The 18,917-nt window shown below is 34.4% G+C and overlaps 1 protein-coding gene across 4 annotated transcripts in view; it reads left to right on the top strand.

The window, feature by feature from the left end:
• Positions 1–18,917, top strand: part of PPP2R3B (protein phosphatase 2 regulatory subunit B''beta) — a 127,527-nt gene that overhangs the window by 11,379 nt on the left and 97,231 nt on the right. Inside the window, exon 1 of one of the 4 annotated variants that reach the window (XM_036745431.1) lies at positions 12,235–12,777. The exons of 2 other annotated variants lie outside the window; for them this stretch is intronic. In XM_036745431.1, coding sequence (XP_036601326.1) covers positions 12,631–12,777 — 147 coding nt within the window. In that variant the 5' untranslated portion in view covers positions 12,235–12,630. Of the gene's footprint in view, positions 1–12,234; positions 12,778–18,917 lie in introns of those variants that run through there. One more of the 4 variants, XM_036745430.1, reaches the window with a different exon arrangement.

The raw sequence follows: 18,917 nt of genomic DNA, 5'->3' as shown, positions 1-18,917 counted from the left end.
GGTTCAGTATTAGGAAAACTATCAGCATAATTGACCATATCAACAACAGAAATAACAGAAATCATGTGATTATCTCAATAGATGCAGAAAAAGCTTTTGACAAAATACAACACCTATTCCTGTTAAAAACACTAGAGAGCATAGGAGTAAATAATCTTCCTTAAAATGATAAGTAGCATCTATCTAAAACCATCAGCAAGCATAATATGTAAAGGAGATAAGCTAGAAGCATTTCCAGTAAGACTGGGGATGAAACAAAGATGTCCATTATCACCACTGTTATTCAATATTGTACCAGAAGTGTTAGCTTTAGCAATAACAGAAGAAAAAGAAATTGAAGGAATTAGAATAGGCAAAGAAGAAATAAAGCTATCACTCTTTGCAGATGATGATGGTATACTTAGAGAATCCTAGAGAATCAACCAAAAACCTACTTGAAATAATAAACAAATTTAGCAGAGTTGCAGGATATAAAATAAACCCACATAAATCGTCGGCATTTCTGTATATTACTGACAAAGTCCGATAGCAAGAGATAAGAGAGATTCCATTTGAAGTTACTGTAGACATTATAAAATATTTGGGAATCTACCTGCCAAAACAAACCCAGGAACTATATGAACACAGTTACAAAAGACTTTTCACACAAATAGTCAGATCTAAATACTTGGGAAAACATCAGTTGCTCATGGGTGGGCCGAGGTAGTATAATAAAAATGACAATTCTACCTAAATTAATTTATTTATTTAGTGCCATACCAATCAAAATACCAAAAATTTATTTTATAGAGCTAGAAAAAATAATAACAAAATTCATCTGGAAGAACAGAAGGTCCAGGATATCAAGGGAATTAATGAAAAGAAATGCAAGGGAAAGTAGCCGAGCTGTAACAGATCTTAAATTGTATTATAAAGCAGCAGTTATCAAAACTACTTGATACTGGCTAAGAAATAGAGTGGTAGATCAGTGGAATAGATTAGGTACACAAGACACAATGGTCAATGACTTTAGTAATGTTTGATAAACCCAAAGATTCCAGCTTCTGAGATAAGAACTCACTATTTGAGAAAAAACTGCTGGGAAAACTGGAAAACGATATGCCACAAAGTAGGCATAGACCAACATCTTACACCGTATACCAAGATAAAGTCAAATGGGTACATGATTTAGATATAAAAGCTGATACTATAAGCAAACTAGGAGAGCAAGGAATAGTTTACCTGTCAGATTTATGGAGAAGGGAAGAATTTATGACCATACAAGAGATAGAAAGCATTAGGAAATGCAAAATGGATAATTTTGATTACATTAAATTGAAAAGTTTTTATACAAAGCCAATGCAACTGAATTAGAAGGGAAGCAAAAAGCTGGGAAACAATTTTTACAACCAGTATCTCTGATAAAGGCCTCATTTCTAAAATACATAGAGAATTGAGTCAAATTTACAAGAATACAAGTCATTCTCCAATTGATGAGTGGTCAAAGGATATGAAGAGGCAGTTAGCAGAGGAAGAAATTAAAGCTATCTATAGTCATATGAAAACTGCTCTAAATCAATATTGATTAGAGAAATGCAAATCAAAACAACTCTGAGGTACCACATCACACCTATCAGATTGGTTAACATGACAAAATGGGAAAATGATAAATGTTGGAGACGACGTGGGAAAATTGCATTGTTGGTGGAGCTGTGAACTGATCCAACCATTCTGGAGAGCAATTTGGAACTATGCCCAGAGGGCTATAAAACTGCATAGCCTCTGACCCAGCAATACCACTTCTAGGTCTGTATCCCAAGGAGATCATAAAAAGGGGAAAGGGACCCACATCTACAAAAATATTTATAGCAACTCCTTTTGTGGTGGCCAAGAATTGGAAACTGAGGGGATGCCCATGTGCATCAATTGGGGAATGGCTGAATAAGGTGTGGTATATGAATGTAATGGAATACTATTGTGCTGTAAGAAATGATGAGCAGGCAGACTACAGAAAAACCTGGAAAGACTTATGTGAACTGATGCTGAGTGAAGTGAGCAGAGCCAGGAGAACATTGTACACAGTAATAGCAACATTGTACAATGACTAATTTTGATAGACTTAGCTCTTCTCAGCAATGCAGGAATCTAAGACAACTCCAAAAGACTCATGATGGAAAATGCTATCCATATGCAGAAAAAGAACTATGGAATCTGAATGAAGATGGGAGCATATTATTTGCTCTTTTTTTTCTTTTTGTTTCTTCTTTCTCGTGGTTCCTCCATTGGTTCTAATTCTTCTTTACAACATGACTAATGTGAAAATATGTTTAATATGAAGGTATATAGAGAGCCTATATCAGATTGCATGCCATCTTGGGGAGGAGGAGAAAATTTAAAACTCAAAGTCTTATGGAAGTGAATGTTCAAAATTATAAATAAATAAATTTTTAAAAAATAAATACTTGTAAATTTTTAAAAATCTAACTTTTCCAAAATTTTATATACCTCCTCCATGTTTATTTTTTGGTTAAATTTATCTAGTTCAGAAAGGGGAAAGTTGAGGTCCCCCACTAGTACAGTTTTACTGTCAATTTTCTTCTGTAACTCATTTAACTTCTTTAAAAATTTGGATGCTCTCTCATTTGGTGCTTATATAGTTACTATTGTTACTACTTTATAATCTATGATAACTTTAGCAAGATGTAGTTTCCTTCCTTATCTCTTTTATTTAGATCTATTTTTGCTTTTGCTTTGTCTGAGATCATGATTGCTACCTCTACTTGTTTTATTTCAGCTGAAGCATAATAGATTCTGCTCTATCCCCTTGTTGTTTGTCCTTCATTCTCAAAAAAGACCATTCAACTCACACCTGTGTGCTATATCTATGTATATACCTTCTAACTGCTCTAATGATAATAAAGTTCTTAACAGTTACAAATATCTTCCTGCGTAGAGATCTAACCAGTTTAACCTTCCTGAATTCCTTATGTTTTCTCTTTCCTTTTTACCTTTTTATGATTTTCTTGAATCTTATATTTGAAAATCAAATTTTCTGTTCAGTTTTGGTCTTTTTATCAGGAATGTTTGAAAGTCTTCTATTTGATTGAACTCAGTTTTTCTGGGTAGGTGATTCTTGTTTGTAACCCTAGCTTCTTTCCCTTCCAGAATATCATATTCCAAGCTTTCCCATTAAGCTGCTAAATCCTGTGTAATCTTGATGGCTTCACGATATTTGAATTGTTTCTGGCTGCTTGTAATATTTTCTCCTTGACCTGGGAGCTTTGGAATTTGGCTGTAAGATTCCTGGAAATTTTCATTTTGGTATTTCTTTCAGAAGGTAGTAACTGGATTCTTTCAATTTCTGGGGGGTTTTTCAGGGTTTCTTTTTTTACAATTAAAAGGCAGTTTATGTGTGAAAGGAACAATTCACATTTTCCCCCGGTGAGGCAATATTGTTCATCGCAGGTTTGCTCATAACTGGTTTTTTTGTTTGTTTTAATTTATTTATTTTTAGTTTTCAACATTCACTTCCATAAGATTTTGAATTCCAAATTTTCTCCCCATCTCTCCCCTCCCTTACCCCAAGATGGCATGTAATTTAATATAGGCTCTACATAATACGTTTATATTGAACCTATTTCACAAGAATTAGAACCAATGGGAGAAACCATGAGAAAGAAGAAACAAACAGAAAAAAGAGAGTGTGTGCAAATAATATGCTTCAATCTGCATTCAGACTTTATAGTTCTTTTTCTGGATGTGGACAGCATTTTCCATCATGAGTCCTTTGGAGTTGTCTTGGATCCTTGCATTGCGAAGAAGAGAGAAGTCTACCAAAGTTAGTCATCTCACATTGTGGCTGTTACTCTGTACAGTGTTCTCCTGGTTCTGTTCACTTTACTCAGCATCAGTTCATTCAAGTCTTTCCAGGTTTTTCTGAAGTCTGCCTGCTCTCAATTTCTATATTATCCTCTTGTTCTAGATTATTTATCTATCTAGGGCAGTTTTCATTGATAGTTTCTTGAAATATGATGTCCAGGCTATTTTTATTTTCGGTCTTTGCTTTTAGGTAGTCCAATAATTCTTTAAATTATTTCTCATGGATCTATCTTCCAGGTGTTTCTTTTTCTAAAGAGAAATTTCACATTTTCTATTTTTTCATCCTTTTGGTTTTGTTTGATTGTTTCTTGATGTTTCATGGAGTCATTAGTTTCCACTCATCCAAAAATAAATTTTAAGGAGTTATTTTCTTCATTGAACTTTTTTTATTTCCTTTTCCATTTGGCCAGTTCTATTTTTTAAGGAGTTGATTTCTTCAGTAGATTTTTGTACCGCCTTTTCCTTTTAGCCAGTTCTATTTTTTTGAGGAGTTGTTTTCTTCAGTGAATTTTTTTTTTACATCCTTTTCCATCTTTTTAATTCTTCCTTTACCAAGCTATTGGCCTTTTTTTCATGACTGTTACATCACTATCATTTCTTTACTCAGTTTTTCTTCCACCTCTCTTATTTGATGTTTAAAATCCTTTTTGAGCTCTTCCAGGAGTTTTTTTGGGGCCTGAGACCAATTCACATTTTTCCTTGTACCTTCACATGTAGGTGGTTTTTAAGCATTGTTGCCTTTTTCAAGTTTGTGTTTTGAACTTCCCTGTCACTATAGTGACCTATGTGCATGTTGTGGTGTTTTTATTTTCTCAGTTTCCAGCCTATTTTGTGATTTTTTTAAAGTTGGCTTTGCTCTTGGGGTAAAAGAGGCACTCTTCTAAGCTTCTTGTGCCAGGGGCATGGAACCTCATAGCTGTCCTCATGTTCTGGGGGCACAGGGCTTTGCAATTGGCCTGCTACATGGGGGGACATGCAGCCTTTTAAAAAGCTGGCCTGCTGCACTGAGGGTGTGGGGCATAGCCACTGGCTTGTGCCAAGAGGCCAGGTCTTCACCACTAGCCTGCTGCCCTGAGGCCTGACTGGTACTTGGTGCCTCATTGCTGGTTTGCTAGGGCAAGGACTGCTGCTCGCTTGCCTGGCAGCTACCTGCCCAAGACTGTACTCCTCTTTTACCTAAGTGAGACTTTCCTGCCAATCTTCTAAGTTGTTCTAGGCTGGAAAATTGTTTTATCCTGTCCTTTTATTGGTTCTGCTGCTCCAGAATTTGTTTTGAGGCATTATTTTATAGTTGCTTGGAGGTGAATTTGGGAAGGTTCGGGCAAGTTCCTGCCTTAGTCCTCCAGTGTGCCTCCACTTTCCTCTTCGTAAATTCTTAAAATAACATGCTTAACAAAATTATAGGTCTTCTATAGCTTCTAGGGAACACCACTTCCTGGATATTCCAAATGCATATCTACTAAGTCCATCTGCCTTATAAAGAAAGCATAAATATTTATTTGTATACTCAAAACTGCTTTATTTTGAAAGTATGTACCAAATTTCAATATACAGTGGGAACTTTTTCGTAAGGAGAATATTCTATTTAAAATCTTTGTTTTCTGGTGATAATTAGATTTATCAAATTAACATGTGAAAAAACCAAAACGAAACCCAAACCATTTCATAGAAGGCCTTTAAAAAGAACTTTTGCTTAATTTTATTGATCACTTGAATAGTTATATTTCCTCACTAAATATAGTAAAGAGTTCCAAAGGAAAAGGAAAAAGTCTCGATTACATGGTGTTTATACAGTCCTTAATAAAATCTGCCTTTTTAAAAAACAGATTTAGAAAAGGTTCTAAATAACATAATTTGATGCAAATTATTGAAAATATTTAGGGCGCCTTTTGTCTCGTTGGAATCCTATCAGAAGCTAATTCATGTTTAGGTAAATTAGTGTTTGATATGTAGAAATGGACATAATATTTCAGAATTATTTTATCATAGAGACTATAGCTAGCTGTAATATTTCACGATCAGTGTTCTTATTCCATGTAGGAAATGTTTGTTGCTGGTTAGTAAGGGCTAAGGCCCAGAGAGTTAGATTTGGTCTAAACTACCCTTCATGTTGACCCTAGAAATATCAAACCTTGTGAAGCTAGGACATTAAAAAAGGAGGGAGAAGGTTATGATAGGAAAATATCATTAAATACTAATTAAATTACTGTCAAAATATACCTGGCAATTGTTCACCTGAGGGTGTTGGAGGAGAGACAGGATTGAGTTTAAGTGAAAAAGAAAAAAAATCAGTCAGCTTTAAGATAGGAGGTGATGGGAGAATAGCTGGCAAGATAGAGCTTGCTGAGCAGAATTGTGTTAAGGTAGAACGGGCTTAAAGTCTTAGAAAAGGGGTTCATAATCTATTTTTTTGTGGCATGGGCCCTTTTAGCAATCTGGTGGTTAAAGCCTATAGATCCCTTCCTCAGAGTAATGTTTTAAATGCATAAAATAAAATATACAAGATTATAAAGGGAAGCCAATTCCATTGAAATACAGATCAAACTATTTTTTAAAACCAGTTTACAGACCCCTAGGGTCTGTATGGGTATATAGCCTGGCTACATGCCTTTGCTTATAATAGCTTGAGAATATTTACAGCTGGAGCAAGATTAGCCCTTCTTTTAACCCATGCATAAGAACATGTTACTTTTTGTACAAATAAGCTTCAGAGAGTCATTCCTCATATTTGCCATAACACAAATCAGGTTTACCTTAAAGATTACTTTAATAGTATGGTTTCAGAGCCCCACTACTCCCATTTCTTTCCCCTCACCACCAAAATCCTTGAGGGCACAAAAATTAAGCTAATTTGATAAAAGGTTACTGAGGTAGGTTAACACAGAAACTTATGTTGAAGAATAATCTTTTGTCATTGTTGAGTTGTTTCAGTTGTTGAAGCAATCAGTGACTCCAGGTTTTCTAGCCGGAGTGACTGAGATGATAGACTGAAAAATTTTATTTATGTCGTCGTATTCTCAGTGCCTAGTACATAACTCAAGAAACACTTGTTGATTGATTGAAATGGAGAAGTTAGAAAGGAGGCTTAGGTATTAGAGACAAGATGTTATATTACATACAGTCTAGTTAAGTTGTTTGAGGTGTCAATGAAACATCTATGTAAACATGTCCTGCCAACAAGATAGAGGGTTTGATGTCAGAAGATTAGTTATCATAGGACTAGCATTTTCTTGACTCAGCATCCCCGAGTTCTCTGTTTTTCTTGCACACCCCTGCTGCCCCCATGCAACATGATTGGCCATAGCTTCCCTGACTCATCTTCCTGGTCTCAGGAGGGTTCATGTAGTTGGACTTTTCAGATTCAGACCACCTAAGTCACCATACCTTGATGATAAGTGCCACAGTATCCTTGCTGTAGACCCTTTCCGTGTTTAAACAAAGTAAACCTCCTTTGTTCAATGACTGGCAGAATGCCTCATTTCATCCCAGCATCAAACCAGATCTAAGAGGGCCCTGGGGTTAAAGCACCTACTATTTAAGTTGTGTCTAGAACTTTAGATTTGGGAGTCATCTGCATCAGGGACTTGAGGGTTTGTTTGTTAATGTGAGGGGAATGCCCTCCATTTACACAAGTCTAGACCTTGTAGAAGAGTCTTTGAACCCAGGTCTTCCTGTCTCTAAGTTCAGTATTCTCTCTACTAATCTGTACTGTCTTACAGTTAAAGCCAATGGTTATATCTATAAAAAATTATAATTGAAGACAGACCAGAGATGATTGAGAAAATCAGGAGGATTGAGACAGGTCACAATGAAATTTTTACATACGTTATCTTAATTCTCATATTAATCCTGTGAAGTAGGTGCTATATTATTTTTAAAGATGTGGTGGTTACCACTACACTATGCTGCCATAACATTACTTCTTGGTTTCACAAAGTGCTTTACACATGTTATCGTATTCTATAAGAAGTAACAACCTTTACAAAATGTATAACCAGGATTCAGTACAGTAGCCATACCATTTCTGGATTCTTAGCCCAGCACTAACTTATGGACTTCTGATTTAAAGATTCTAGTTCAGTTTAGTTCTTTTGGCATACATTTTGTAAACGTTTTTTATGGTTAGATTGTAGGTTCTCACCTTCTTTAACTCTTCTAAAAATCTTACTTCTTCCTCCAGTCTCTTTTTTATTTCGCGCCCCCCCCGCCCTGCCCCGCAGTGAATTTAAAGGCAGAGGTGGATGAGACATCTGGTACTTTAGTTTTGAAGAGCAAGATGCACGGAAGTTTGGTATGGGAGTGTTTTTATTATCTAGCTGTGCAGGAGGGAAATTTAGGCATCGAGTTGTGTAGCAATACTTCTTGGCATTTTCATTGATGAAAGTGTTTTTGTTTAACACAGCTCACTTTGTTAGATTTGTTTTCAGAAGATTGATTTTTTTTAAAAGGAAGTATTACTTCTTTCTGTAGAGGGCATCCCAAAGCCACCTGTTCTTTTAGCTAAAGATCAGTTCATTTTTTTTTTAAGCAAAACATAGTTCTTTTGAATTGGTTCCCCCTTCACCATTTACAAAGTTAAAAGTTCAGTTAGATTTGCCTCTTTAAAAACAAATTTAATATAGGTTTAGCCAAAGCTCTGTGAACTGGATGTGCCAAACACCCACTTATGGGCATGCTGTTCTATAGCTAATTTCTTCTGCAGCTGTAGCAAGATTACTGAATAGAAGGCCAGCATGTTGGTAGTTTTCATACGGGTGTTGTGGTTTTTATTACTTAGTGCAACAAAAGCCTTAGTTACCTAGTTTTGGGGAAAGGAAAGTTTTTTCTTTAATTTTCATTTTTTTCCCACTGAAATAGCTTTTTCTTTATTCTATAGGTACCTAGTAAAATGAACATAGAGTAAATTATCAGTGACACTCTTTCCCTGGTATTATATTCTAAAACTAGCCCTATAAGATGATCTTCACTATATATCATTTCTCAGTGTAAATATAGATTGTGTTCTAAAAATTCATTTATAAAGTCAATTCAGGCCTCAGTACATTTTTCCATAGAAACATTTTGTCATATTGTAGTTAAGTTCCTACATTAGTCCACAAAACCCATAACATAGCTGAAATATATTTTCAGTGAAAGAAAATATTGATTTGTTTAAACAAGGCAGAAAATAAAATTGGATAAGAGTTTTTGGTTATTTTTTTCCCTTAAGTGCTTGTGGCTATATGGATGTTCCCTCATCTCCAGTCAATCACTGGGTCATATTTGTTTAATCTTTCTTCCTCCCCCAACAGCTAACACCCCCTTGTTCCAGAGGAGCTCCATTCCAGATAATCTTGTTTATCACTTTGTGGCTTTGACTATCTTCTAATTTACACCAATCCCTTACTGTCTTTGAGTCATACCTGCCTTGACCAGATGGAAAAAGAATCACATGTTATTCATTTTTTAGTAACTAGTAAAACTAGTTCATCATAAACCCAGGGCCTGGTTCTTTCTTCTGTTCAACATAAGGAAGTTGGCTTAATGCACCCTAAGAATATTTTAGGCATGTTTCGTGATGTGATACATGAAGAGAATTACATTTTTCATCATTTCTTTTGCAGTTTTAGTTAGAGTTAAAAGAGATCACTTTTTTGAGAGATATTGAGGAGAGGGAAGTGTTTCATTAAATTATTTTACACAGTTAAGGTCTCCTTTGTACACAAATATATACACAAAGGGAATGGGAACTAGAAGGTTGTGCTACAGATTCTCTAGACAACAGAAGTACTATATATGACATTGTGTACTACATATATAACACATAACTGTGTACATAGGACCCTTTGTAGTTTATAAAGTGCTCTCCTTACAATATCCCTCTGAGGCAGATAGCATATTATTATCCCCAATTTATAGATTAGGAAATTAAGTGTCAGAGAATTCTTAAGTGTCTTTCCCATAGCTATAGCTAGTCAATCCCGGATCTTCGGACATCAAATCCATTCCCCTTTCCTGTGTACCATTGTTGCCTCTCAGCAATTGTACTTTTTTGAATTCTTATGTTTATTTTAAAATAGCTTTTAAATCTATTGTTTTGCCATCAGCTGTCAGTTTTAACTGTTGTCACTACCTATCTCTAGGAGAACATTGTCCCCATTTTATATTTTTCAAGTGTTTAGTGGGCTGGAAAATTAGACCAGAAAGCTTATTATAACTATATGTAAGATAAGAGACATATCCCTGAGTTGAAGATCTCTGGGGTTTTTATGATTAGAACTTATGAATGCCTAGTTATGTAGCCTTTGCGATCTTTATTCTGGCCTTTTTCTTCTGTGTTTTGATCTGTGAACTTAATGGATAAAAGAGGGGTTATTGAATGTTTCATGCTTGGTTCACAGTACATATGTATTTGTAGATTTAAACTATAAAATTACTATAGTTTTATATTATGATTATTATCGTAATTGTTTTACTTCTCTACACCTCTTCCCAATTTTCTTGTTAAAAGTGCTACTTTTTTTTTTTAGTTTTTTTCCTTGATTGTTTCCTAAGGCGTCATTGTTAAATGCTTTATTTTTGTTGTTGTTAAAATATCAAGCAGGGGTGTAAGAGAAGCCTCTTATTTCCCAGTTTTAAAGTTTATTCTTAAACCTAATATTCTTAAGCTTTTATATTCTTTTTTAAAAATTACGGGTATCTTTTGTTTTCATATCACTTATATTTGAATGTATCTCTTAACTATTCCCTACTCATTGAGCCGTCATTTGCATCAGAATAAGAAAAAAATGTACAAGGAAAAAATAGTTCAGCTAAACTAACATAATGACTATGTCTGACAGTATATATACAATGTCTCATATTCTTAGTTTCCTACTTCTGCAAGAAAGGGAAGGTAACACATTGTCATATTACTTCTTTGGGGCTACATTTGGTCACCATAAGTACATAACATTCCATTTAGTTTATTGGCTATTGCTCTCCTTTCCATTTACATTGTTCTGATTATTATTATTTTCCTGGTTCTGCTTGCATCACTTTGCATCAGTTCCAATAAACCTTCCTAATCCTAATATTTACTATTTCTCACAATGGAGTAATATCCCATTGTATTTTGTTCCATGATTCATTTAGCCATTCTCCAGTCATTGGGCAGCTACTCTAAGTGCTATATAAATATCATCTCATTTGATCCTCACAACAACCTTGCAGGGTAGATACTTTTAATATCTCCAGTTTACAGTTTGGGAAACTGAGGTAAACAGAAGTTAGGTTATTTCCCCAGGGTCACAAAATAAGTAAGTCAAATCTTCCTAACTCTAATTCAGTGCTTAACTCACTGTGCCACCTAGTTGTTTATGATTTAAAGGAGAAAGATAGTGTAAAGTTAAACCTGTTGATTAATGGGTTAAGATTTTTAAGGAGGGAAATTGAGGTGAAAGTAGAGGTGATTTCCTGAAAAAGCAGGGAGCAGTGGAGTGACTTGTGGGAACATTGAGGAACAAGGAGAGCAGGAAGTACAGGAGATTGTGATCAGATACAGGAATTTAGTTAAATGTTTTAATAGCCCAAAGTTCTAAATTGCAAACAGAATTTAGATCGAAGATTTTTAAGACCCAGTTAAATAGGAGTGTGATAGACAAAAAAAAAAACAAAAAAAAAACAAAACCATGCATTCTCATTTTAAGTTCCACGTCTAGTGTCTTTTTTAATCTCTTTCACCTTCTTTTATAGTAGTTATGGTATTTAGAACATTTTCATGCATAGAAATGCAGAAAAGCATAATATCTGGTATTTCAAATGTATTGCCCATAACTTATGAACTAATAGCTTCAATTTAAAAATTTTAAACGTATTTTAAAAGTCTTCAGAAACTTAAGCAACAGAAATAGAAATTATTACCAGCCAGGGGTGCACACGCACGTGTGTGTGTGTGTGTGTGTGTGTGTGCATGTAAAATGCTAGTATATTTATAGTGCACTACACAAGAATTTGCTTTAATATATACTTTCATTGTTATTTTTCGAAGACTGTTTAATAAGAACTTTTTCCTTGAGTCCGCCAGACTTCAGGTTAAAACAAAAGACATTTTAGAATTGACTGATAGAGTTGTAAAATTTTCATCACAAATAATGATTATGCTTTTGCACTTTTCAAAAATATATAAATTTTACTCTACGTTGATAGGATCTTTTATTTTCTTTTTAAAATGTAGTCTTTTATTGTTTTCTAAAAACTAAATTGTGAGCTTCACAATAAATTATTCCCAAATGTTCCTCTTCAGATCATCATATTGCCCAATTTGCTTATGTGACAGAGGCCACTTTAAGGGGCTGAACAACGTAATGGAATTGCTATGTAGTAAGCCTTACTCTCAGTTGGCCACTTCAACAGGTTACAGTTTGGTGTGACAGTAATGAAACAAGCCACAACACACCAGAAGCTGCTAAACTTGGCTTTTTAAATTCCTACTTTTCTTATTTAAGAAAAGGGATTAGAAGAATGATAACCTACTTTAATTGATCATTCGTATGTGATTTGTAAAATATATGTACCATCTTTCTGTGACTTTGGAATGTGCGTAGTAGAAGGCCTGGCCCCCAAAGCAACTTTTCAATCTGCTGTGATTCCAGCCAAGTTCCCTTCAATGTATGGAGTATGCTAAGCTGAGCTGGTTCTTAGAATATCCCAGAACCAGAGTGCAGCTGCTGCTTTTAGGCAGCAGTGTGTGTGATAATAGGCTTTGCTATTTACTAGGACTGAAGTGCCTGAACTGGCACACGCAGACATTATATGAAATCTGAAAGCATGAGGATAAAGGAGATTTCCTTGCGGCAAGATCCAGATCTAAGAAAGGAATTGGCATTGTTGGCGAGAGGATGTGATTTTGTTTTACCTTCCAGATTCAAGAAGAGACTAAAAGCTTTTCAACAAGTTCAGGTTTGCTTTTTTTCCCTTTTTATTTTTTCATTGCACAGATTTGTTTCACTTTCTTGTGAGGTTTTAACTTTAGAAGTGAATTCATTTTTAGTTTAGCCATACTTAAGTAATTTCTTTTTTAAAAGATGTTAAACTATCAACATTCTGTGACTAATTTGAAGCTGAAATTAACTTGCTGTTGTTAAAAGGGGTTAGAATAAATAGTTATAGTTTTAAGCATTAGTTGTCATGTTGAATTAAACATGTGATTTGTGAATTAAGTACAGTTCTTTTATTTTCTAAGAGGTGTATAGCAACTGCCACAAAAATGGAATTTTACATAATCACTCCCTTTCCCAAAGTTTTAACTTTATAAATACAAATAAAATTTACATTAGCTAAAAGTAGGTAAAAGCATACCTTCCCCTCTTAAAAATTATCAAGACATCATTTTCAAAATAGAAAACAGGAAAAACTATTCCATATCTTATAGTTGAACTATGAATTGGTACAAAAAGCTCATTATGTAATGTCGGTTACAGCATCTATCCCTTGCATAGTAGTTAAATTCATTTTTTAAAAAGACTTTAGTATTTGAACGTAGAAGTCTGTTGCTCTTGATTTTTAGATTTTGGTCTTAACCTCCATTATAAGTACTCAGGCGCGGTCTTGTACCATGTAGCATGTACATTTTCCATTTCATTCTAAGATAAAGACATAATTTTAAAATAAAAAAAATACAACTGGTAATTTGACAACAATTTTTTAAATTGTTGATTTAGTTACGTCAGCTAGCTTGTCCTTAACTCACCCTTTTCATGTTTAGGTTACATAGGGTAGGATTAGATAGTGTGTAATACAAGGCCATATCACTTCCAAACAGACCTTACATTCCACGCATACTGAAATTCTTTCCTCTGTCCTGGTTTAGGAACATTTGGTAATCTAAACACCTGGATTTTCTGTCTCCTTATGTAATTAAATGCAATATATCAAATGAAAAGAAAGAAAATAATGCTTTTAAAAACTTACTTTCTAATTCTTTAAATAGATTTTAGAATAATTTTAAAAATATTTCTGATTTGTGTCTAACTTATGTCTTTTGGAATTATATCAAAGTACAAATTTTATCAAAGTACATTTTTTATTTTTTTTATACTTTAAGAGGAAGTAGCATTTTTTTAAAAAGACTTGATTTTGACAACCTGAAAGACTTGATATGTTACCTCATGATAGCATGTATGTCATTTTCAAATCTTAAAATATTATATAGATGCTAGCTATTATTATTACTGATCGAGGCTGTGAAGTATATAACTGATTTAAAAATTCAGGATTTATTGGTATTTATAGATTTTAGTCTATTTGTGGGAATGAAAAGTTCTTTTGATATTGACAGGTTTGGTTGATATTTTCATTATAGGATGTTGCTTCTTTTTGCAAACCAGCTTATTTTAAAATATGGGAGGTATCCCACTTTAAGCAAACTCAGCATTGTATACAAAAATTTGAACTTGTTTTTACATGTTACAAAAGTATACATAATAGAACGCCTTTAATAGTAAACTTCTATGGTGTATTTTTAAATTGCTCTATTTATAAACATTTGATTTCAGCTGAAGGCAGTTATATATTTTTTGTGTAAAGTGAGGAACAATTTTATAAGATAGTGGCTGGATTATTTCACTCTTTGTATATTATGCACCCTTTGTACCCCAGGAATACAGAAAGATAGGAATTATTGAGATGAGTAATATATAACAATAAATATGTACAATATAATGTAGAATTGCCTTTGGATAAATGGCATATTCTTCAGTCTTTAGAACTTCTGTGTAGAATGTGTTTATTTGTTTTGAGATTTGGATTTTATTTTGTCCAAACCTGTGATTTTTAGTATTGTGGAGTACTCTCGGGTGTGGAAACTCCTAATTGTCTGTAACTTAGCTTCTTAAAAGAATTGGTTGTAGGCACAGAGAGGTTAAGTGACCTGTCCGTGGTCACCCAGCTGTTATGTCAGAGGCAAGATTTAAATCCAGGTTTTCCTGACCACAAGGCTACCTTTTGTTTGTTTTGCTATTATTTTTTAATCCAGGCATAGTCAGCTTAATGTACTTAATTGGTTCTGTGGTTAGGTGAAGAGAGCTTATAGAAGAAATTTAATTTTGTGGGAACAATGTTGTAAATGAATAATCAGCCAAATAATTGCAAAAGGGTTTTGTGTTCTGGTAGGCTTTTAGTATAGTGTAGAAATAATTTTGGCTGGGGCAATGTTACATGAATTATACCCGTTGTCATCCCTTTTTCCTAACTTTTGCCCTCTCTTACAGAGACATCTCAATCTCTTTCTCCATTTAATGCAGTTCATCAATATAACTGTTTTTATGGTATGATACCAGATGCTTCTCTGCTGCCTGCCTCAAGCTTTGTTTATAGTAAAAGTAATGAAATTTTGATTTTCCATCTTCTCAACTGTCCATTTCAGTAGTTACATTATTCTGTTGGCCTAGTTCAAAACCTTGGGGTTAATATTAAAAACTTTCCTTTATAAGGGTGTCCACAACGGTCATTATTTGACATTACCATTCCTTTTCTTTCCTGTCTCTAAACTCAGATCCTATGTACCCTATATCCATCCCTGTTGGACCTTAGCTTCTCCCATATTGTGTTCCTTTAATGAAAGTCATCTGATGTGCCTGTCATTATCTTGACTGTGTAATATTGTTCAGTTACCCTTCAGAAGCTCCTTGACATGACACTCTATCTCCTGCCTCTGTGCCTCTCCAATACATTCCTTCCTCCCTTCTGCCTTAGTATCTTTAGTTTCCTTTAAAGCTCATCTCAAGTACACCCTTCTTCATGAGACTTTTCCTTTCTCCTTCCCCCACTCCCAGCTGCTACTGCCTCTCCCATTACATTTATTTTTTAAAATACTTATATGTACATGTTGAGTCTCCCAATAGACTGAAAGCTTTTTGAGGGCCAATACTATTTAATTTGTGTCCCCAGTGCTTAACATGGTGCCTGGCTTGGAATAGACACTTAAATGTTTGTTTTTGATTATTTGACTCATTCATCGCAAATCGCAATTTACTTTGTTCAGCTCTCAATCTTTGCCCCAGCTGTCTGTTATATAGCTTTTTTTCCTTTCTCTGCCGAATCTCATTTCTTTCTTAAAAGCCCATCTACTCCCAGGATGCTATCTAATGAATATTGTTCCCCAACCCAGTAGCATAATATCTCACCTTCTACTTTATCTCAACTCAGCTCAGTAATTTTTTTGCTTCCTTGTCTGTAAATAGTAATTCAGAAATTCATTTTAAAGTAAAAATACATGTACATAAAGACATTTATTCACTCTAAAGAAATTGTTTGCTTAATTATTGTATTTAGTAGCACTACTAAAAGTTTAGTGGTCCTTTTTTAACCTCTAGGATCACATTAAACTCTATCATTTAAATCTCTTTAAACTTGCCTCCTTCCTACCTTTTCAATCTTACATGTTACCCCCCTCCAAACACGCTTATGTTGCCTCTGTCGTCCCAGTGCACTATAGTCAAGTGCCTACTTGCTGTTCCCCACAAACTGCTCTCCATCTACTATCTCTGTGCCTTTTCACAGTTTGCCCAGTTTGCCTCCATGCTGGGAGTACTCCCTCCTTCACTTCCATTGTTTGGAATTCCAGAATTCTTTATAGACCCGGCTTTCCTGATCCTCCAGTTATTAATTCCTTCTCTCCCTAAAATACCTCTATTTATTTTGTATATACTTACATATGTACATATTAACTTATAGTTCCTAAGAATAATGATATTTGTGATATTTGAAGCAGGGAGAAGATGCATAATACATTTTGAATTGAATAGCTTGATAACCAAAGATTTAAAGTTTTTCCAGTTTTGCCACTAATTTGATGAATGAATGAGGACTTAAAAGAAGACCTGGAGGAGGTTGTATTTTACTTGTACTCCTAAAAAAAAATGTTCTGATTTTTTGGTTCCAAAAGGCCTTGCTTTGGTGACATAAGTGTATTTATTTTTGCGTTTCTGAAATTGTTGACTACTAGTCATTTCTCTATGATTGTTTTATTTAAAAGACTGGTGTCTCTACAATGGTGAATATCTATGAGTCTTGACAATCATTGTTATCACCCTGTGTCAGCCTTCTAATCTGCCTCCTAGATTCCATTCTCCCTGTTCTCCACTCTCTAATCTGTTCTGTGACTATTAGAAGACTAAACCTTCTAAAACATCACTTTCCTGCTTGAAAAAAAAATAGAATTGAAGAAAGAAAAGCAAATAGTCAAAAAACTCCAGTGGTATTCTTTTAACTTTTAAATAATTTTAATGTTACAAAGCTTTATGTGACTCAAGGCCCATTTTAGTTATCCACCTTTATTTACCATCATTTCATCTTCCTAAAGAAAACCTTCTATTCCAAATTGGCCACTTGCTTCATTGTCTCCTAAACATACAATACTCATTCTCAATGCCATGCTTGTGTTCTCATTTGCCTAGCCAAGTTCCCTCGATTTTCCCCAACTTATTCATAATGACTATCTCAGCTACATTAATTTCCCCTTTCTCTGAATTCCTATTATACTCAGTTAATCTCACTCCTGTTATACTTGCTGAATCTCATTTATTTTGGCCTTTAATCACCATGTGTTTTTACATGTTCTATTTCATTTATATGTCTTATGGCCCCCAATTATACTGCAAATCTCTTGAGGGTAGGGAGTCTGTATTAATTTGGCTCACATTTCTTTTGTATAACCCTTCAGTGCTAGTAATAAAGTTATATGTTAATGGTAAATGCTCAATAAATAATTGTTAATGAGTTAAGTGAGATAAGGATATTAAGTAATTCCTTAAAACCCAGCTCAATGAAAGAGGCTAGCATAGGTTTCCTGAAGATTTAAATGAAAATAAAATATTGTTATCAAATGATTCAAAACCTGTTAGTTTATTCCACCTTGGAAATAAAAAATTAGCCATATGAGTATACATGACAGTAAAGACAGTCAAGCAAAGGACTTTGTATTTTGGAATTTATGTGTCATGCTATGAGTTACGTATTTCATTCCTGTGGAAGGAATGGATTTGGTACAGTCTTAGAAAGAGAGAGAGAGAAGGCATTGTAGACTGGTGTTTTGCATGAGTCTCGGTTAATGGTATTCTTCACATCCATTATGATGTGTGAAGCAGAAAGTAGTTGAGTATCAGAACAGAATGAGGAAATTGGATGGTTTGTTAAGTGGATATTTTTAGTGTGCATGTATTCATTTTTTGTTTGAAGTATTATTAATTCCCAGAATCTCAGAAATATTAACATTTAAATGTAGACTAGTAGTGTATTATAAAGCCAGCCATAATTGAATTTTAATATTACTGTTTTATATCACTTGCTCCTTTCCATCTGAGTTAATAATTGATCATTTATTAGACAGATGCTGTTAATGATATGTGGTTTTAGAAGATAGGAGTAAACATAAAACTGTTAGCTGTGATGTAGTTTAGATCTTTCCCTAGTCTTCTAGTCAGCCTGGCTGCCTGAATGAAAGCAGGAGAACCTAGCTCCCACACACTCAAGCAAAAAAAAAATCTAAATCATGTCAGACTGAGTAATGATCAGGAACAGAGGCTGGCCTTGTCACAAAGCCCTACTTCAGGAACTAAATTAAGAGATAAATAAACCCAAGAAGATACCACTTACTGTAATGAACTATTGTAGATATACAGAGGCTCCAAAATCCAGCCAAGGAAGAGTAGTGTCATAACAACTACAAGCAAACTCAAAGGAAAAATATGCTTTCTAACAAGACTGTATGAAAACCCAGAAGAAATGAAGTAATGGTAAAAAATAAAAAAGCTCCAGAAGAAAGATTGGAAGGCAATCAATAGCTTAGAATAGAATGTGGTCAACTTTACCAAGGTAACAGACTCCCTGAAAGTAGAATAGACAACACAAATCAGTAGCCCCATGAGAAAGCAAGAAATAGTAAAACAAAATAAAAAGATTGAAAAAATAGAGGAAAATGTAAGGTATTTTAAAAAGCAGCTGACCTGGAAAACAGTCAAAGAGATAATTTAAGAATCATTGGTCTCCCTGAAAATCCTGATTCCTCTCCCCAAAAAGCCCCGCCTGTTTCAAGGAATCAC

Source organism: Trichosurus vulpecula, chromosome 2 (assembly GCF_011100635.1).
Source record: "Trichosurus vulpecula isolate mTriVul1 chromosome 2, mTriVul1.pri, whole genome shotgun sequence".
In the NCBI taxonomy this organism is placed as follows: Eukaryota; Metazoa; Chordata; class Mammalia; order Diprotodontia; family Phalangeridae; genus Trichosurus; species Trichosurus vulpecula.
Note: the sequence above shows the minus strand (reverse complement) of the source record. Positions and strands in the feature narration are given on the sequence as shown.